This window comes from Eublepharis macularius, chromosome 5, assembly GCF_028583425.1.
Source record: "Eublepharis macularius isolate TG4126 chromosome 5, MPM_Emac_v1.0, whole genome shotgun sequence".
Taxonomy (NCBI): Eukaryota; Metazoa; Chordata; class Lepidosauria; order Squamata; family Eublepharidae; genus Eublepharis; species Eublepharis macularius.
In genome coordinates this window covers 130,441,815-130,463,981 of record NC_072794.1, presented here as the reverse complement: position 1 = coordinate 130,463,981, position 22,167 = coordinate 130,441,815, and the positions used below count along the sequence as shown (strand labels likewise).

Below are 22,167 nucleotides of genomic sequence, written 5' to 3'. Positions count from 1 at the left end.
GGCGGAGCCTGGCGTTTGAAGTGGGGAGGGAGATCAGTGGGGTGTTATACCATATAATTCACTCCAAAGAAGCCACTTTCTCCATTCCTTCGCATTTTAAGTTTTAGTTAAATGCGAAAGGTAAGAATATTGTAGCAGATACAGAGCAAATACAGTAGTTTATAAAAGAAAACAATTCATACTTTGGGCAGATATTCCACTTTTTTCCCGGAACTCTGTACATAAGGTGGTACATGACTCAAAGAGAGGTTTTTTGTGTCAGCCTCCTTACTGCACTGTGAGCATCATTAAACATCTTTCTTTCAATAAACATGCTTCTGTGTGACATCAGCACTGCATGTATAAAACCAATCCATCTATGAGAACGGTAGCAGCAGAGACCAAATATTCACATGTACCAGAGATAATTTTATTAAAAAATACATAAGAAATTAATCACAAACACTGGCATGATAGGACATAAACTCAGTGTTGTTTTGAAAGTGCATAATAATCTCATGCTACCATACCCCCAAAGCAAAGAGTCAACAACACCCAAGAAAATAAATACATTCATCCCTTGAAACCTGATAGGCAACACAGAAAGAGGCTCAGTAGGTCAGGGGAGAGAGCTCCAGAGTCATGCTGATAGTTTATGGCATGTAAAATAAAGGATGGAGCTGCATAATCCACAGGCTCAGGAGTCCACTGCAGCAACACAGGTCTCTGGGTGTTCACACACCTAATGCACACTGCATTACACGCCAGAAGGGAAGCAAGAAGATATGGAATCCTAAGTGACAGTACAGAGAGTGATGCTTAGCAAACAAAAAAAAATTCCAGTTCATACTAAAAAGGATTCCACATTCTTGCTGCAACTGGATCTGGAGAGATGGTTTACAGAAGAAACTATGAAGCATCTGTATGCTAAGTGCATACAAACTTCCCATGTTCCTACCTTAGCACTAAAGCAGGAGTACAAGAAATGGAGTTGTTAAAAAACAGATGAAGAAAAAAGGAGAACACTGTGCTGACAATGTTCACAGTAGGCATGCATGTACAGGGCATCAGGTTTCACCTTTAGTGCAATCCCATGTACAGTTACTCCAGTCTAAACAGACTGAAATCAGTGGACTTAGACTGGACTAACTGTGCATAGGATTGTACTGCTTACCTGCAGTGCAGACTGACATGTGACTAATGTGGGCTTGAGAAGAGGTGCTCTGTGATTTATGGGGACAGGATGCACTGCAAAAATACATCCAGTCCTTCAAAAGTGGATTGAACAGACATACCCTTAGAAAGCATAGGTGATGGAATTCACAGCATACATTGCAGTTTCCCTCCAACATAGGTACCCATCCATTATAGCTCGACTCCTAGAACCCCAAGGACATACTGATCAAGACATTATTTCACTGTTCTGCTAAAACTAAAACATGTATTTGGAAGCAGATGCAAATTAGATTCAGGTTTTTATTCACAAGTTCTAGAAAATACTCCCACTCCAGGAAATGATGGTGGTCCGGCCACTGGAAGAAGATGTAAAATACCACATTCTCTTCTTGTATGGCTGCCATTCTTCCCATTAGACAACTGAGTATTCCAGCACAGCCTGGTCTCCATTTCCTCCTCTGGGTTTATAAATAAGACCCCTTACACCAAGATACTGAGTCTTTGGAGTTTCATGTGCCAGCCATTGTCTCCAGCACTTATCCCACCATTTTGCACATTTGTGCACAACCTGAACTAGCATCCAGAAAGCACCGTCTGCCCACTAAATGTTCACTAACAATATGTCTGCTTTGCAGCGTATTTGGTACATGAAACATTCAGGCACAAACCCACCCGTGGACCCACATCCTCATCTCCCTGCATGGGCTGATGCTTTGGAGAGGACTTGTTTAATCTCAGGCATTCAGCAGGTCAGAAGGCAAAGGCATCCTTGCTACTCCAGCATCTCACTTTCCCTAGGGTAAACTATATGAATATGTAATTTCCCCATGATTAGCTCAAAGTGCATTGTGTGTGTGTGTGGGGGGGTGTTCCCCCACTAGAATCAGTAGCTCTGAAGGTAAGCCTGTGGGTGTGTGGCACAGGGCCAATGGTCACTGCATCCACATCTACAAGATGTAAGCCAGCTGGTGCTTTCTCTGATAGTATGTTCCATATAAGTGCTCTCACAAGGCCTTTCCTTATATCATTTCTCCCGCAGCACACAAACACCAGCATCGCATCGCTGGGTCCCCAGTGATGTCACCACTTCCCAGCTATCAATGATGGGGTCATAGCACTCAATACTGCTCAGCAGTGAGTTTCCATCATACCTGCAAGTGACAAAGGGTTAAAGGTAAGGGTACATGTAGTATGGAACTCTTATAGTCAGGACTGATTAATTATATTAAATATGGCCGTAGTTCTGGGTTTTTGTGTGTGTGGCATTCATCCTTGTTAGTAATATGAGGATGGAGCTCGTGAACTTTTTAAGAGTGTAAGATAAAATTTTTGGTGCTCATGGTACCACTAACCCACACTAAGGATCAATCCTCCTGTTCAATTTTTGTACAAGGTCCTTGCTTCCAGACAAGGGCATGTATTCTGTAACATGGGAATGATCATACCAGTGTGTACTGAAGTCCACCTATTGGAGTCAGTAACTCAAGGTATCTTTCCTTGGCCAAAGAGGCAGTTACCTGCTCAGTACTTTAAAAAAAATATCCCTAGACAAAAATGATGTGGCCAATTATTGCCCATTTTCTAATCTGTCCTTTCTAGGCAAAGTGATCGAGAGAGCTGTAGCAACCAACTCCAGGGTTTCTTGGATATCTCCTGTGCTCTGGACACTTTTCAGCCTCCTTTCAGGCCAGGCTACAGGTCCATGATGGTTCTGGTGGCTTTAGTTGATGACCTCTATCTGAATGTATGCAAAGACACTGACACAGTAGGTCATGCCATCCTGTTGAGGCATTTGGAGGCAGAAGTATGTATCAGGGGATGTGACTAGGATTGGTTCATATTGTTCCTCATGGAACAAAGGGTTGCTGTTGGGGACCAGGTATCTTTTGTGTGGGAATTATCTTGTGGAGTCCCACAGGGTGCAATCTTATCTCCCATGTTATTGAACCTGTATGTAAAGCCTTTAGGAGAAATATTTCTTGGCTATGGAAATGGACGTCATCAATATGCAGATGACACCCAGCTTTATATATTGCTATCCAAATCCCCCGGTGATGCTGTGACGGAACGTAATTTACAGAGAGGTTTCTACCTTGAGAATGTGAGGGTTGCTGATAGGATTTTACAAATTAGTTGAGAATTGGGATTTGAAGAGAGTGTGTGTGTCTGATGATGGAGGTCTGATGAAGGAGTTACCTCTCTGAAGTGAAGGAAAGGGTATCCGTTGCCCTACTGTAACAGCCTTGTTTGAGGGAGAAGAATTCCCAGTATAAAACCTATTTACACAGCCACAATAGAACTGGGAGTGTGTTTTTGGCTCAGAGGGAATTGGGTAGTAGTGGAGACTCCCATTACAGCCAAAGGAAAATTTCTTCTTAGGAAAGGAAGAGTAACTCTTGCTCAGTGTCTAGAAAAAGTGGTTTGGCTCTATTGAGGACCCCAGGACTGGTGTAAAAGGAAAACTGTGTTTAATTACTGTCTGGCAACCTAAGTTTAAAAGGGGAACTCTGTGGAGAAACTGTTACTGTAACCCAAGGAGTAAACAAAACACCTCTCACTAATAAGAACTAAGAACACTGAAACTAAGCTGCAAGCAAATTGTTTTGCTTTTTACTTTTAAAGAATTCTGTCCTACCAGCAAGTTTTACCTCCACCCTTTCATTCTCTGACTGCCTATATCCCATCCCTGCCTTTTCAATAAAGATTCTGTTTCTTTTGAGATTTACTCGGCCTCTATTGCCATTTCATATATAGAAAGAAGAGAGCTCCTGTTCTTCCCCCTATCAAGTCCTGGGCTGGGCTAAAAAGCCTAAAATATAACCATTTATCTGGATGGGACAAAAAGAGCACAGACATGCTTCTTGAGACTGCTCAGCCACAGCAAGCAAACTTTAATTTTGGTGGGGAAATCTATCTCACAGTGGGGGAGTGAAGGGGGGAGGGTCTGTCGTAGACTGCTGTGGTCAAATGGCTGAAAGTGAAAACTAAAACTGGGCTCAAACATGATCGCAGTGATGCTGGTTGGGAAGGTGGAGATCTTGAAGGACACTGTGCTCCCCAGTTCTGCTGGGGATCAGCTGACCCTTGCAGACTTGGTTAAGAGCCTAGGGTTCATAGTGGAACTAGCATTGCTGCTAGAGAATCAAGTTAATGCAGCTGCAAAAAAGACCTTCTTCTGACTCAGTCTAACTTGAAAGATGGCCCCCTTCCTTGACACAGCAAATCTGGCCACGTGGATCCATGTCACAGTAACACTAAGACTAGACTACTGTAATGCATTCTACATAGGTCTCCCCTCAAAGTCAATTTGGAGATTCCAGTTACTGCAGAATACTGTAGCTTGTTTATCAGGAGCTAGATGGTGCACACTTATTACTCCCGTTCTGCAGTCACTCCATTGGCTGCCCATCAGTTACTGGGCTCTACTGAAGGTTTTGACCATCACATACAAAGACCCTGATGGCCTTGGTCCCTCATATTTGCAAGACTGCCTGTCTCCCTATGCTCCACCTTGGTAGCTTTGCTTATCTGAACAGAGTCTTCTGCAGGTGCCACCCTGCAAAGGGGAAAAATCAACAACTGTTTGTACATGTGCATTCTCTGTTGTGGCCTCCACTTTAAGGAATAGCCTGCCTGATGAGATTAGGAGGGCTCCCACTCTCCTGGCTTTCCACCAACTATTCAAAACTGAATTAGTCAGAAGGGCTTTTTTACAAAGGCCGGAGGGCTGTACTGTAAGGAATTAGTTCAGAAAGTTACTTTGGTAAAGGCATTGTAGACTATTCTACTGTGTACCTTCTGTTGCTGTAAGTATGCTCCTACGAGGTAATTTCTGCATAGTTTAACATGTCATGTTTGAATTGTTTATGCTTTCTTTCAGCTCTGTATCAGATTTCTGCAATGCAAATGGTATTTGCATTGTTTATTGGATGTCCTGGCTGTTGATCCTATTGACTTACACTATATAATCTGCTTTAAGTCTCAGTGAGAAAGGAGGACTATAAATAGCAAATAAATTTTAAAAAATCTGGCACACAACTTGTGCAGTCACTGAAGTAGTCATTCTTACATTATGAAATATCTTTGTCCTTGAATCTGCTTCTATGTATGTTAAAATGTAAACAAATGTAACAAAAATTAATCAAAGCTAAGCCTATGGGGCAGGACTGGACAGAAGCTGAAAAAGAAAACAATCCTCCTGACCTTTCCTCCACAGGCATGTGGGAGTACAATCCTGTGCCTAAGGAATTGGGGTTGGGGGGAGGCAATGGATGAGCAAAGAATATATGGCACCAATTGGCCAAATGCCTCCAGGACACGGGCCAGTCTGAAAAAACAGAAATGGGAATATGAATCAAGAAGGATGGATAGGAGTACAGGCCAGCCATTCCCAATTTCCTCAGGATTCCTATCTCCAACAAACTAAATATGGGAGTATACACAAAAAGTACCAAGACTATATTACTATACCTGGAGAGCTATAACTCGTAGTTGGAAAAACTTAAGGTTCTGACTAGACATTTTTTGCCAGTACCCACTTACCCTGCTATGGCATAAAGCCTTCCTCTCAGCACTGTTGCACCCACATAACAGCGAGGGGTTGTCATGCTTGTCACTGTTGTCCAGGAGTCTGCACGAATGTTATACGCTTCCACAGAAGAAAGATGTGCCGTTCCATCAAACCCTCCAACAACATAAATATGATCATTCAGCAAAGCTACTCCAGCTCCTAGAAACAAAGGAATGTAATACCAAGGGTAAATGAGCCACCCACAATTGAGCATAGAAGGCATTCTTGGTAGTGGCACTACATATTCACTAGGCTGGATTCTGCACAAAATTTCCCTTTGTGCTAGAGCTCTTGCACAAGCAGAAGCACAAGAAAAAGATTACAGTAGCAGTTTGTGCTAAGTCTAACTGTGCTGCCTTTTGTGCAAGATCTTGTGCATGTTTCTGGGCCATATAATATAGGGGGAGGAAAGCCCCCTATACACAAGATCTTGTGCATGGGGAACTAAGTCCATTTATGTTTTTGGTTGGGCATCACTGGATCCAAGCACCTCTCTAGTAAAGACCATCTTACCCTTACTATGCTGGCTTTCAAGTGTTCAGACCTCCTTATTCAGAGGGCATTTGAGCTTAATTGATTCTTTTCCTTAACTAATTGTGTTTCCTGTAGGCTGACTCTCACCCTGTGAATCAGCATTCTACTGGTTCGAATCCCACTACTGCCATGAGCTCAGTAAGTGGCCTTGGGTAAGCCACTCCTCTCAGCCCCAGCTGCTCAGCTGTATTGTAGGGATAATAATAACACTTAACTTGTTCACCGTTCTGGGTGAGGCACTAATTGTCTAGAAGAGTTGTATATAAGCACAGTTATTATTTATTTTGGGTAAGACTTCTGCTTTTTACTGCTTTGCTTATTTAGTTCTTAATTTTATGATACTATGTGCATTTTTGATTGTGAGTTTCTTTGTGGTTGTGAGTTTCTTTGTGGGCTTGCACATTTGATTGAAATACCGAGTTGTATGCAATTTCTGCCCCCCCTTCTACTGATGCAAAGAGCTCCTTCTATCCCCAGGAAGCGCCATTAGCAATTAAATGGAATGCAATGGAATGGAATGCAATCCATTGTAAACCAATGATAAAAAATATTCAGAAACAATGAGAAATTTCACCTCTTTTTTCTGCAAATATATAAAACTTAAGAGTCCCTGCCTTCCATTACTGTGCATGTGTCATTACTGCTGAGGCAACAGGGGAAAGTTAATGCAAACTTCTTCCTGAACTGTTATGGATGAATGAAGCATTAAAAGTTGCTTAAATTAGTTCAAGCAAAGTATGATTTTAAATGCCCAAACTGCCCTGGAAATGTGCAGTGTCAGGAATGAGACCATTTAAAATTACAAAGATAATTCAGAGACTCTGGTGGTAGGAAAAGTGACAGAAATAGAGGGCTGCTTGCAGCCTCATCAAAACCTGGATCTGTCATTCAGAAAGGGGGACGGGCAAAGCTTTGGCAAAGATGGTGGACTCTCATACACTGAGCTCCATCGCAAAACACATCTAACAAACACTGTGGAGATACTGTGGATACATATTTTCATCCAGGAAGTGACTGAGGACAGTGGATTTTATCTTGAATCTGTTGCCCTAAGAAGCCGACTATGTGGGATTTGCGGACTTGCAGATATTGGAATTATTATCAAACATATCAACAAGTCCAGCTTGAAAGGAGCCCAGCACTGCTGTCAGCTGCATGCTTAGAAATAAATTCATTCAGAAACTTCATTATCTTTTAAGCAGAGGGGCAGCATGGGGACGCAAGAAAAAGTTCTTGTATTAAACATCAGACTTTGTCTACTAAACAGCTATCAAAGATACAGATTCCAATTAGGGTCACTCTGCAACTACACTTCAGTTTATTGAAGCTGGTCAAAGATTAGGTAAGATACTAGGTTTATACATTTTATTCCACCCCTCTATAAATAGGTGATCAAACTCTCACCTGAGCGCTTGGTGGCCATTGGAGTGACATTTGTCCAGTGCCCAGTATGGGGATCATACCGTTCCACAGAATTTAAGATGTTCAGACCATCGTAACCACCTGAAAAAACACAGAGAATCTGGACAAATGTTTTAATTTTTATAGCTCAGAGGTAGCTGTTGTAAGGGATAAGAACAGGATCTCTTCTCCAATGGAATCAAAATGGACATCAGGCCAAAACCAAAAAATGACTTTGAGCACACATGAAGTGGCATAAAGGGAGAGTCAGAGTTTTACACTGTGATATATAGACAATATACAACAATAAGGGTGGTTATATAATCAAGGAAACTTAGTTTTTCAATGATATACCACTGTAATAGATGGACATTTTTAGTCATCTAAGACAATTTGTCTCACTTGTCTAAAATATGGTACAGAGAATTTACTTGGCTAGTGGAATAATCTGGCCAAATTTTAGAAAACTATGATGCAAAATAATTGAGTTACAGAAGTTCAGAAAACCATCTTAATCTTGAAAGTGAACAAGTTTACAACTGATTTTTTTGTACACCCCAAACATACTTTTAATTTTTCTTTATTAGATTTACGTCTCCCAAAACTCAAATATTCCATGGGTCGTGCACTCAATGGCTTGGTGAAAAATTGTTGTGTCTTAATATAAGGCTTCCCAAGTCCCATTTAAAAAATCATTGAAGTAAAAAGGAAGTCATGATCACATCTGTGGTCTTTAAAGTAAGCCTCACTTGAATATCTACCATAAAGAATAATGGGTACCATCCACCCACACAAAAATAGGGGGCACAGCCCCAGCTGCAGTCCCTGCTTGTGGGCTTTCCTGTGACATCTGACTGGCTACAACTGGAAACAGGATACTGGACGAGGTGGACCACTGGTTTGATCCAGCATAGCTACTCTTATGTAGTAGAAGAGCTGGTGAGCTGTGGAGAGGAATCCTGTATGAGAATATAACATTCAGTTTATATACCACCCTTCAGGACGACTTAACGCCCACTCAGAGCAGTTTACAAAGTGTGTTATTATTATTCTCACTACAATCGGCCTGTATGGTAGGTGGGGCTGATTGTCCAAGAAGCTGTGACTGACACAAGGTCACCCAGCTGGCTTCAAGCGAAGGAGTGGGGAATGAAACCTGGTTCTCCAGATTAGAGTCCAGACACTCTTAACCATTACACCAAACTGGTGCACAAGGGTGTAACTGTGTAGTAGTACAACTGCTCACAGAGATACACTTTAAAAAACCCTTTAAAAATTAACTCCTTGGGGAAAAAAGTTTAGCTGTTTGATTTTGAAGGGGAATATTTTCATCTTGCTTTGTTTCACAGTAATAGATTCTGCTTTTCTTTACTATGGCATGGCAAGGGAAAAGCAAACTAAAATTCATTGGCATTTCCACTGAGAGGGCTCACGTAATTCAGCAATTTTCCTTTTCAAAAAACAAGAACACTCTAAAATAAAAAATCCTTTGTTTCATCCACCTCATTAGGTGACTGTTGTATAGATAATAACATACTTTGTAAACTGCTCTGAGTGGGTGTTAAGTTGTCCTGAAGGGCAGTATATAAATCGAATGTTGCTACTGTTGTTGTTATTATTATTCATGACTAGAATTAAGGTACTTATAATTTCACTCATGCATCAACAAAAATGGAAATTGTTAAGGGCCACAATGAGAATGCTGTACAGATATCATATAGTCTGTCATTTTATGCTCACAACTGAGGTGCCACACAGCTTTTCCTTGCTCTCTGAGCCCTAATTCTCTTCCTCTGTAGTTTCTGGTGCAACAATGAACACGAGGTCTGTGCTCTCTAAATGTTTAATAAGAACTTGGTTACATGTCAAAATGCCCTTTTCAAAAATAGATGTGATAACAATGCTGATCTGATAGACAGGGCTTTTTTTCTGGGAAAAGAGGTGGTGGAACCCTCTATTATCACATGTGTGCGCGCTCCCGGAAATGTGTGATGACATCACTCCCAGAAGTGACGCCACTTCCTGGAACACTGCACAATGCATTACGACAAGATAAATGTTAGTAAGCTTGGAAAATTACACTATTTTGAGAAAGGTTTTTTTCCCCTTTCTGTATCCTCTACAAAAAGTGAAATCTTCCATTCCCTTTCCCAAACATTTCATTTCTTTGGAATCATATTTTTAAAATATGCAAGAAAGAGGGGGCCTCTAAAAATCCAAAACTCATCTCACAAATGTATTGTCGAAGGCTTTCACGGCCGGAGAACGATGGTTGTTGTGGGTTTTCCGGGCTGTATTGCCGTGGTCTTAGCATTGTAGTTCCTGACGTTTCGCCAGCAGCTGTGGCTGGCATCTTCAGAGGTGTAGCACCAAAAGACCGAGATCTCTCAGTGTCACAGTGTGGAAAAGATGTAGGTCATTTGTATCTACTCAGGAGGGGTGGGGTTGAGCTGAGTCATCCTGTGAGAGTTTCCCAGGGTGTGGAATGCTAATGGCGGGAGGCTTCACTGTATCCTGAGGAGGTTCTTTTGCATATGGATTGGTACTTGATGTGCTAATCTTCTCTGCAGGGCTATTGTCGGGGATAGAATGTTTTGTTGGCCTGGTGTTTTTCAGAACTGGAAACCATGCTCTGTTCATTCTTAAGGTTTCTTCTTTCCTGTTGAAGTTTTGCTTATGCTTGTGAATTTCAATGGCTTCCCTGTGCAGTCTGACAAAGTAGTTGGAAGTGTTGTCCAGTATTTTGGTGTCCTGGAATAAGATACTGTGCCCTGTTTGAGTTAGGCTATGTTCAGCCACTGCTGATTTTTCAGGTTGTCCAAGTCTGCAGTGTCTTTCATGTTCTTTTATTCTTGTCTGGATGCTACGCTTTGTGGTCCCGATGTAAACTTGTCCACAGCTGCAGGGTATACGGTATACTCCTGCAGAGGTGAGGGGGTCTCTACTGTCTTTTGCTGATCGTAGCATCTGTTGTATTTTTCGGGTGGGTCTGAATACTGCTTGAAGGTTATGCTTTTTCATAAGCTTTCCCATCTGATCAGTAATTCCTTTGATATATGGCAAAAACACTTTTCCTGTAGGAGACTGTTTTTCCTGTTGTTAGGAAAAACAGTCTCCTACAGGAAAAGTGTTTTTGCCATATATCAAAGGAATTACTGATCAGATGGGAAAGCTTATGAAAAAGCATAACCTTCAAGCAGTATTCAGACCCACCCGAAAAATACAACAGATGCTACGATCAGCAAAAGACAGTAGAGACCCCCTCACCTCTGCAGGAGTATACCGTATACCCTGCAGCTGTGGACAAGTTTACATCGGGACCACAAAGCGTAGCATCCAGACAAGAATAAAAGAACATGAAAGACACTGCAGACATGGACAACCTGAAAAATCAGCAGTGGCTGAACATAGCGTAACTCAAACAGGGCACAGTATCTTATTCCAGGATACCAAAATACTGGACAACACTTCCAACTACTTTGTCAGACTGCACAGGGAAGCCATTGAAATTCACAAGCATAAGCAAAACTTCAACAGGAAAGAAGAAACCTTAAGAATGAACAGAGCATGGTTTCCAGTTCTGAAAAACACCAGGCCAACAAAACATTCTATCCCCGACAATAGCCCTGCAGAGAAGATTAGCACATCAAGTACCAATCCATATGCAAAAGAATCTCCTCAGGATACAGTGAAGCCTCCCGCCATTAGCATTCCACACCCTGGGAAACTCTCACAGGATGACTCAGCTCAACCCCACCCCTCCTGAGTAGATACAAATGACCTACATCTTTTCCACACTGTGACACTGAGAGATCTCTGTCTTTTGGTGCTACACCTCTGAAGATGCCAGCCACAGCTGCTGGCGAAACGTCAGAAACTACAATGCTAAGACCACGGCAATACAGCCCGGAAAACCCACAACAACCATCACCTCACAAATCTAAATTCTAACAGATTTCCTCTGCCAGCATAGAAAAAAAATTCTAAAACTCTTTCTCAAAATTCCACAGAGTCTGAAATTCCTAATCTAATGAATATTGAATTTTCAAATTTTCAGGGAGAGTTTTGCTTTACTGGAGCAATTCAAAATTAGATACTCAATTTTAGCTACATAAGAGTTATACTTAGTTTAAAATGGCTTTTTTTTGTTTCCTGCCAACTATACCTTACCAATGGCTAAGCTGTTGTGACATTGTGAAATGCTCATAAATATTCCAGTGTCCCACACAAACAATATTCATAAAAACTTCCTTAACACCCATATATCCACCGCAATTTCAGTAATGTTAATCAGCTGAGGGTGGGGAGAACCATTTAAGTTACAGCTATTAAGACATACGAACACCTATATGCTGATGAATATATTGATGAAAGCCTTCTGTGACTTGGACACAGCTATCCATTCCTAGCATAAAACTGGAATAACCATAACTGATATTTTAACTAATACAAATAACTAACACAGAATCAATCTGCTTTCAAAAGCGGTGGGAACCATAACAATGTCAACTTCAGTCAACAAAAGAATGAAAGCAACACACACACACACACATACACCCTCACCCACCCCATGAAGAGAAAGCAGAATGAACTCAAAGCAGCACACATACATACACAGTCCCACCCACCCACTCCTCCAATGAAAATAAAACAGAATGAACTCAAAGCAGCACACACACAGAAATCCCTGAATGAAATGGAAAGCAGAATGAACTCAAAGCAGCTAAGCCTCCTCTGCAAAGCCAACCCCAGCAGCTATGCTTGTGCTCTCTCTCTCTCTCTCTCTCTCTCACTCACTCACGAAAAAAACAAAATGAACTCAAAGCAGCTAAAGCCTCCTCTGCAAAGCCGACCCCAGCAGCTCTGCTTACACTCTCTCTCTCTCTCTCTCTCACTCACGAAAAAAACAGAACGAACTCAAAGCAGCTAAAGCCTCCTCTGCAAAGTTGACCCCAGCAGCTCTGATTACACTCGCTCTCTCTCTTACTCACTCACGAATGAAAAAAGCAAAATGAACTCAAAGCAGCTAAAGCCTCCTCTGCAAAGCCGACCCCAGCAGCTCTGCTTACACTCTCTCTCTCTCCCCCTCTCTCTCACTCACAAATGAAAAAAGCAGAATGAACTAAAAAGCAGCTTACCCTCCTCTGAAGAGCCCTGCCAGGCCCCAGCTCGCTCTCTCGCTCTCTCTCTTACACACAGGAATGGAAAAAAAGCAGAATGAACTCAAAGTAGCTAAACGTTCTCTGCAGAGCCTGCAGGACCAAAGGAGGAAGGAATCACGTGGGCAGATTCTAGAGCTTCCAGAACGGTGTTCCAGAGTGTTCCCCCTCAAAAAAAGCCCTGCTGATAGACAAATCTAAAAGAGTAAGAGGAAATGTAGCTGCCTGCATCCTACACGCTATGTAACTCTTGAGGACTAGTGTATTCTGAGAACTCCTGCATCTCAAGACTGTAAAACGTTCACTGCCTTTACTCCCATTCCACTTTTACAAAGGCAGGTTATTATACCTGTGCTGGAATGCTGAAGCCACAGACACCACCTCTGCTATTCCAAGGAAGGGTATTTTCCTGCTTGCTAGGCACCCTCGGGTAGAATGGAATGTGCAAATATATAATTCCTTGTAGAATCTATTTGCTGGGATATGGTCAAGGCACTGGCATGACACTAAGGCTACCTACCAAGACAGTAGATAACGTTGTTAGCAACAACCAATCCCGCTCCTTCTCGAGCTGTCTGCATATCGCCCAACATACTCCATTGATCGATGTTAGGATCATATCTCTCCATACTTGTATGACGCCGGCTTCCATCAAAACCTCCAGAAACATAGATCATGTCTGTAACAATACCAAGAACGTAGAGAGCCATTTCATCAAGAAGACTTATTTTGCCATAATTTTCTATAGGACCTCTGATATATAATACATACATCAATCTCTAACATGCCCATAGGCTTGGACCCATCAGTGTTCCTGTGGATGGAAAGATGTTCAATCAAGGACAGTGACCTTGTTGACTCCCTCTGGAGCCCAAAATGTCTCCCCAAATGCTGCTCCTTGGGGACCTCTGGGAATAGCATTTAGGGAACATGTGGGGTTGCGATAAAAGGAAATGAACAAGGAACTCCCTCTGTTTACGGAAAGTCTTCCATCCAAAGAAAAACTGTGGTGGGCCCACTGACAGTTGATGTTCTTCAGTACTTATTTTAAGAATGCAAGTTTCACAAGAGGAAAGATATCTGTGCACTGGGTTCCCAGTCCCATCTCTTCTTACAAGTCTTTCTGGACAGAAGAGATGATGCAAGAATTGGATGAGTTCATAATTGAACTGATTTAATTAAGTGCTTTTCTTTTAATTTTATATATAAAAACAACCACCTGGATAAAATTCAGTAGAATGTCTGATTAAAATTTACTGATTTTAAAAAATGAGCAGTCTACTTCTTAAATCTGAAATGAATGAAAGTAAATTAATACTTGGAACCAACTAACATTGGTACAAGCATTGAATAGCTATGGCCTGGCTTCCTACATCTTTCCTCATAAAGGGATGGCTTCCTAAAAGCAGCTTGTGGCTAATTTCCTTCATGAGTTTCTCATTAGGGTCCAACTTACTGAATGTGGCCACATATCCAGGTAAGCAAGTAACAAAGATAATGTAGAAATCTGAGTTACATTCAGCATTCTAAAAACACAGGAGCTTTAGGCAGTAGAATAAATTTTGATCTTTACAAATTCACTATTGTGACTAGGAAAGACCTGTGGTCCCAAGAATTGTATAGTATGCAAGGATAAAACTAAAAATGAATTATCATCCTTTTAATTGTCTGTCTTTAAACACTTTCTTATTTCCACCCACAGTATTCAACCATTACTAACTCTATGAAGAGATCCATTCTCCCTTCCACCACTGATCTGATTCCCGAAAGATTCTATATGTCACGCCAATCACAATTCAGACTGCATAGTGTACCAATGTGTTACTTAACACATACCTCCCAGAGTGGTGGCTCCTGCTAGGCCCCGTCTAACGTTCATTGGAGCCACAGAGTACCAAATGCTGTCTTCATCAGATGTATAATCCAAACACTCCACAGAGCTGAGACGGGAACGGCCATCATAACCACCTATCACATATATTCGATCATGCAAGGATACTGTGGCAACATAGCGTCTTTTACGACTGATGCTCTACGTGTGTTAGAAAAGAGAGAAAATAGTAGCTCACTGATATCTGTGATCTTCTCATGTTGTCAGACAAAGAATAATGTATACAATTAAGATCCATTACAATTAAGATACATTATGCAGTGATGGTCTCATATGGCAGGGGTTACAATGTGTATGCAGTAAGAGTTCACAACCTGACTTCTTCAGTATGCAGCATACTTTTGAATTACCCTATGTTAATGAGTGGGGGAACAGTGATCATTGGCCTAGGGGCACCCATGCTTTAACTTAAAAATACAGCTTCCATCAGGTTCCTACCAAACATATTGCTTTGCAAAAGCAGGAACCCTCTATCCCAGGAGGGTGTATTGCTTGGCATTTTTCAACCTATCCTCTATCTGGGGACAGGGGTTCTCCTGATCACCATTCCTCTCCAGGCTAGTAACACTTTTGAATGACAACGTTCATGAGAGGGTTGAACTTGCATAATCACTGGTCAGAGAATTTCAAATGGAGAAAGGAATTAGTATTGATGTAAATTAAGACAGAAGAAAGATACTGTAAGCTGACAATTCTGTCAAGATTCCAAAATATTTAGATTTCAAATAACAAGTAGACAAAGGTTCCCTCAGATGGGATGAATCATAGATATTTGACACTGGACAGGACGTATGAATTCTATTTTCCTGTACCACAGTAGCTCATTTCAAGTCTTTTCTGTGGGCAGACTTCCTTTGTGGACCCCTTGGCCAAAATGTTAATCCGGCTGTCAGATTGAGATCAGCCAGTAAAAAAAATCTGTCTTTTCAAACTGGCATTTCAAACAGATATTAATGGCTGAAGGAACAGTAGCTTACAAAACAGGAAATTACATCTGCCTAGATACAATGAGGCACCAGTTTCCAGATTAGTGGGTCCTTCTGTTAAGTTCTGGAGAAAGGGGAATAGAAGTGCTAGGAAACAACAGGTGCATGGCACTTCCTTCTGATACCTCTTCTATGTCTTGGAGGATATGAGGTCAGCCAATGTGCAAGGCAGCTCAAGATCAGGTTGGATGTTGATATGGCCAAGATATCAAAATTACATCTAAAAGGGGCTTTATCATCACAAAGTGGGAGAAAGGTTGCCTCAATGGCCGGCAATGCATATTGAAGCCTTTTGTCATGCAGCAAGGAAATGACTCACATGAAGGTTTATAAAGCCCCACTTTAGTTTTAGGTTTGCTTTTGGAGTATATCCAAATTTAAATTTCAAATGGAATACTCCTTATTCTTCATCTGAGGATGCTTTATACAAGATGACTTTCCTACACAGATGTAGTGGTTGTCATATGTTCAAATCATTCCACGTACATGTTCTCTATTATAAGGGAAGACCAAGCTCATCATCATAGCCTTTTTGTGAGAGATAAAAATCTACAGGGGAAAAGATGCTGGGACAGGTTGGGGCTGAAAGAAGAAACGGTACAGAAAGGCAAATCAGCATGCAGCTTCTCTGTTCTAAATTTTCTCCTCCTAAAGAAGTTTGTGCTTTTAAAAACAGGTGTTTGCATGCACTAGTATGCAAAATCTAATTAGGATGTTAATTTTGGTCAAACACCTTATTAAACTAGGTGCCTAACATTTCTTATAGTCAAAAACATGACAAAGATCATAAAGAACTTACTGGAAGGAAACTCCACTCTTGCGTCTTTGGGTCATATTTCTCTACCACATCAATAGGTGATTGCTGACTTCCAAAGCCTCCGATTACTAAGAGAACCTCATTGGCACCTGTATGAAAATGGATCTCACTAATATTAATTCTCTAGTAGGTTATCAAAAAAGTCACATGTGCTTTGTCTCAAAGGAGGAATCTAACACATAAACAACAGATTGACAATGCCATCCTAAACAGTGTTATACCCTTCTAAGTCAATTAAAGTCAATGGGCTTAGAAGGGTACGATTCTGTTCAGGATTGCACTCTGAGTGCTGGATTGTACCCACTGCTTCTTGTTCTTTCAGAATTAGGGCCACATGTTAATAAATTCCAAATGTTTAAAAGGCTACTATTAAAACAGGCTATGTTCCCACTGATTTCTTCTCAAGGCTAAAACTATGTTGCAGTAACCCCTGAAAACAGAAATCTAACTGTGGGTTTATGCTAAACTGAGGGGTGTTACTAATATCTATGTCTGTTGATTAAACCAAAGAGTTCTTGTTTTTTTTTCTTCTCAAAACCACCACACTGATGACTCATGGTTAAGTTGTGCATCTATATAATTGTTGAATCTTTCCTGACAATGTCACTGCCTGCATCTGGGCGTTCCCCCCTAGCCGCTATGTTGTATACTTGCCCTTAAGGAGCTCTCTCTGTTGTTCCTACCTAATTGACTGCTTCAACTAACAAGACATTTTGAATCAACAAGGACTGCAGGCAATAATTTGGTTGTTTCTTTCCAGAAGAACCTTGGAATACTGTCTATTTAAAAAAATTGAAGCTTTCTGAACATCATGAGCAGTTTGCCACCAGTATAATCTTTTTGTAAATCCAAATAGCATTGAGAATTTTCAGCCTCTACAAATACTAATATGTATGATAATTGGGCACAGACTTGAGCTTTTGCATGTCAACATGGAGTTCTGATAAGTTTGCTAATGAAAAGCCGCTCTCAGGTGCATATATTCACTATTTAGGGAGAGCAAAATGAAACCACCGAATCCTATAAAGCTATTGTTTAATAGCTTATTCCTGGACTGTCTGTCTCTATTAAACTCTGCCTGGCTCAGGAGTCTTGAACTTTGACAGCAGAAAATGTGTCAATTAGAACCAATCCTTTCAGGGTTTTTTTAACTAGATAGATCACAGGATAAACAACTTCCCCAGCAATTTTAATCCACATCATATGCACAGTTCTGAATGAGCAAAAAGGAAGATATATTTAGGAAAAGTATTAAAGTACTCTTTAATCTTCTAAGCCTCCAAGTATATCATACAAGTAGCTGAAATAATCATTCTAAGCATGTCAGACAATCTTAAACATGGAAAGTTATAGTTTTCTAACATTGTACAATTCTCTAGCTGTTCCTCTGATGCTTACCCAAACGTGCTCTGGTTCTGGGACCCTGCATTTGACTGCGAAGCTCAGGCCTTAGATGAAATTTCTTAGCTTCATCAACAAGGTCCCTGCACTGCAAGCTACATCGAATAAAAGGCTAGGAGAAGACATACAAGCATTATACATTCAATTACTTACAGTTCCTCAAATCAATCCTACAAACAGTACACAGAAAATTCAGCCCAATGAGACACTGCAAGTTCCATGACTGGATCTCCAACACATTTTTTCCTGGTCAAAAGTAGTTGGTGGAAGCCTCAATTTGGTTCAGCACTTCAGTGCTGATGATGGATAACCCTCCATGCCATTTTAATAACTTCACAACAAACCCCATCCTCAATAGCTGCTACTTGCCCTGCTGGTGGAAATATGCAGGAACAGTTCAGGCAAGATGTATGTTTACTGTAGGAAAAAATCATAAATCAGGGATGGTGGTTCAAATTTAAAAAATGCTGTAGGAGGAAAGAGCGAGTGTCTCCCCCATCCCGTTGCTACAGCCCTCATGAAAACCAGCTATCCCTGTAGCTGTTATTTGCCAAGAAAACATGTGTTTCAAATCTTTCAGTATCTCATCTTTATTAGTACTGATTTATTCAAAAAATGACTGATGTGGTACAGACTTGAATCCTACTACCTCACTGTATCACTACTTCCTGCAGAACACATAGATCTGCTTTTATTTTTCTTCCAAATCTCTGACCCAGAATGCAGTGGAGAGGGGAAGCAGACCACCCCTCCTTCCTCTTGCAACAGTGCTAGGATCTAACCCACAGCATTACTTTTGCAAGTCACTTCTTTTATATACAGTAAGAACACTAGAGGGAGTCCATGAACTGCTTAAATAAGACTACTGTCCCTACCTCAGTGTCTATGACATCAGTGATGTAGCGAGGAGTGAGAAGCGGCATGCGCACATACTGCAGAAGCTCTGGCAAGGATGCTTCCCGTTCCTTTTTTGAGTGCTTCACCCAGTTAATGACTGCCTCAAAAACAGGTTCTTCAGAATCCACCTAAACAAAAGAAACAGTGTTGTTTAATATTTTGCAGAACAGATGGCCTTGACTCAGGAGGAAAGACACTGCAGAGGCTGAATACAGGTGACACATATATTACGGACTGCACCACCAGGATCTCTTTGCATTTAACAGTCTGGCCTAATTAAATCTGCATAATCCAGTGCAATCCTATGCAGATTGAATGGTTAACATGCAACTGGGTAATGAGCCTGGCAAATGCAAAGATTCTTGCTACTTCAGAAAGTTTCAATTAGTCCTGCCGAAGATATTATGCTTCTATTACTTTCCTCTATTGGAGCAACACAGCTATCTGTGTTTGTTTTTTGTTGGAGAAGACATCTTTGCTCAGTTCTGAAACCATTTTTTAATTTTTTTACTATGTATTGAAATGCCTTTGTGCTGTTGCAGAAAGGAAAATAAAACAAAACAAAAATTTCCCCAGGGAAAATGGTTTCTTTAAAAAAGCAACAAAAGAAATCTTTGTTAAAAATTGAACTCTGTTCAGGAGCGCTCACACAGAAAAATACACAAAAGTAAACTTATGTTTCTTCCAGGTTTGAGAATGTTTTAAATTTAAAAACATGTTACGTTCCTCTTGATTTTTATTCTATTGAGTAAAAATAGATTTGTAAAAAACTGAAGAAGTGAAAGAGAGAACAAGTTTTCTTCTTGTTTTTTGTATGTGTGCGTGCGTGTGTGTGTGTGGGGGGGGTCTTTCCGCACTAGTGCTTCAGTGTGGAATAAAAGTTTTTTCAAATAATAAAAATGAACCTTGCTGGAAGGGTCTGATATAGAAGAAAGAACTTTTGCATATGTTGATGGATTGTTAATTCTCACCATTTCACCAGGACCAATGGGGGTTTCAACAAAAAGTTCACAGGAAGTGAGAGTCTAACATTAAAGAACTTATGGACACATGCCTATAGAGCAGTCTAGTCAGCGCAAAGTATTGTTTTGCAGCTTGAATCAGGGAGGAATTCTCAAGGAAACAATGCTTAACTGACGATGTACACAACAATTGTGAACTGAACACAGTCATATTCTAATTAACATAGTTATGGACTGTCCATCAGGACATAGTTATCAGGATCAACTGCAATAAAAAATTAAACATAGGAAGCAGGAGCACATTAACTGCTGCAATTCTGCCAAACAATGAAAAATGAAACAATTACCAGTTCTTTAGATTTTGTACACCACAGTTAATTAGCTGTACATGAAAAGGTCTGTCGGATGTGTTCCTGGGTACCTCGGTGTATCTTCACTGAAGAAAATAAACAATTGTACTTAAATAGTCAAAATTTAGCCCTTATATTTCAACTATATTAACTGGTTAAGAGCAGTGGGACTCTAATCTGGAGAGCTGGGCTTGATTCCCCACACCTCTGCTTGAAGCCAGCTGGGTGACCTTGGGTCAGTCACAGCTCTTCCAGAGCTCTCTCAGCCTCACCCACCTTATAGGGTGATTGTTGTGGGGATAACAACATACTTTGTAAACTGCTCTGAGTGGCCGTTAAGTTGTCCTGAAGGGTGGTATATAAACCAAATGTTGTTGTTGTTGTTATTCTATTTTGGGAAAGTGCAGGTATTTCCCACCTTGCCTTTACTGCTTGTTGTGTTCCTCCAATTGATTTTCTGTGTAGGGTCAGGAGATGCACCCACTTGAGCAAAACACCATGCAGCATGGTTGGCTACAAGAAGAGGGAAATAGGGCAAAATCACCCTCTTGTCTGCTGGTGGAACGGCTGGGGGGAAGTGATTTCACCAGATTCCCTCTTCTTCCTACAACTTCTGATCTGCATGATTGTCTGTTCAGGAGACTCATGAGGCCCTTAGTAGAAGGTTTTTTTTAAAAAGGCGGGGGGAGCAGGAGGATTGAAATCTATAACTGTAGCCAAAGAGGTTTCTGAGTAAGGTGACTCATCTTGTTCATTTACTATGCAACAAGGGGAAAACAGTTACTTGACCACATTTTGCAAAAGTGAACCAACAAAGCCTTGGCTCATTTTAAGGTTTAAAAACACTCAGGAATTCCCCATATTCCAGAATGCTTTGGGTAATCTCGTCGCTCGAGATCTCAAAGTTGTTGAAAAAAAGTCAGTTTCCTTTCAAGGATTCTTTCCTTTCTAGGACCAAAATAAGGAGGCATTTACATGGGAAGTCTTTGATAGGTGCAAAGCTGAAAATCAGACACTAGATCGCAGTGGAAAGGTGTTAGAAAGGATCTTGCAGTACTTTGGAATAATTGGTGTCCATATTTGAAGAGTCAGGCTTGATTTAAGGGTAATGGTGGCAAAACAAAACAAAAATCAGTATGTTACTTTAACATATATCCAGTGTTTTCATTTAAAATGGGCTACATGAGCTTAATTAATAAAGCAGAACAAGATACACTTGGGCTACAGCATACAGGGTTTAGTACAAAAATCAGGAGGTGGCTTTATAAATCAGGAGGTTAAAATATGTCCTAGATTCTAGTAGCACTACTGAAGTCTTTTTGTTCTCTTATTACATTCAAAAATATTTTTAAAGGACAAATTCAACTGGTAAGCACACTGAGCTAGACATTTCCTCGTTTTATAGCAAGAATACCACATCTTACCTTCTCATTGTCTATTTGGATATTTATACCCTGCTTTTCTCTCCAATGGGGACCCAACATGGCTTACTACATTGTTTTCCCCTCCTCAGTTTTATCCCCACAACAATTCTGTGAGGCAGGTTAAGTTGAATGATACTGATTGGCCCAACTTCACACAGAAAGCTTCCATGGCAGGGTGGGGACTTGAACCTGTGCTTCATACATCCTAGTGCAATGCTAAATACTACACCACACTGGTTCTCTGACAGAAGTGCATTTTGTTGTTTCTCAATAAATCATTAAAACAATCTGATAATCAGGTTCTCTGAATTATCAGCTTTCATTTTTTAAAATGAGTCATTAGCCCTTTGGTTATGGGGATAAAGGGAAATCTGAGAATTTAGAGAACCTGATGCATAGATTATTATATTGTCATAAAGATATTCAGCTTCCAGCTGAAAAAGCCCTGGTAGCACAGGGGGATAGCTGCTGCCAGGGGAATGGGTCAGGGGAACCTGCCATATGAAACCCCAGTTTCTGCTGTGCTGTATACTATCAACAGCTGCAGCAGCAGCAACAGGAAAACACCTCATTAGGCATGAAAAATACCCTGGTGGCCATAGCTGTAAATTGCCAATGTA

General features: G+C 40.8%; 1 protein-coding gene across 2 annotated transcripts in view; it reads right to left on the bottom strand.

The window, feature by feature from the left end:
* Nucleotides 1–395: 395 nt before the first annotated feature.
* KLHL12 (kelch like family member 12) overlaps nucleotides 396–22,167 on the bottom strand; it is a 35,225-nt gene continuing 13,453 nt past the window's right edge. For both annotated transcript variants that reach the window (XM_054980235.1, XM_054980234.1), the window contains 8 exons: nucleotides 18,790–18,939; nucleotides 17,912–18,026; nucleotides 16,496–16,602; nucleotides 14,656–14,851; nucleotides 13,340–13,498; nucleotides 7,664–7,762; nucleotides 5,698–5,884; nucleotides 396–2,306 (listed from right to left, as the gene is read on the bottom strand). In XM_054980235.1, coding sequence (XP_054836210.1) covers nucleotides 2,180–2,306; nucleotides 5,698–5,884; nucleotides 7,664–7,762; nucleotides 13,340–13,498; nucleotides 14,656–14,851; nucleotides 16,496–16,602; nucleotides 17,912–18,026; nucleotides 18,790–18,939 — 1,140 coding nt within the window. In that variant the 3' untranslated portion in view covers nucleotides 396–2,179. The remainder of the gene's footprint in view (nucleotides 2,307–5,697; nucleotides 5,885–7,663; nucleotides 7,763–13,339; nucleotides 13,499–14,655; nucleotides 14,852–16,495; nucleotides 16,603–17,911; nucleotides 18,027–18,789; nucleotides 18,940–22,167) is intronic.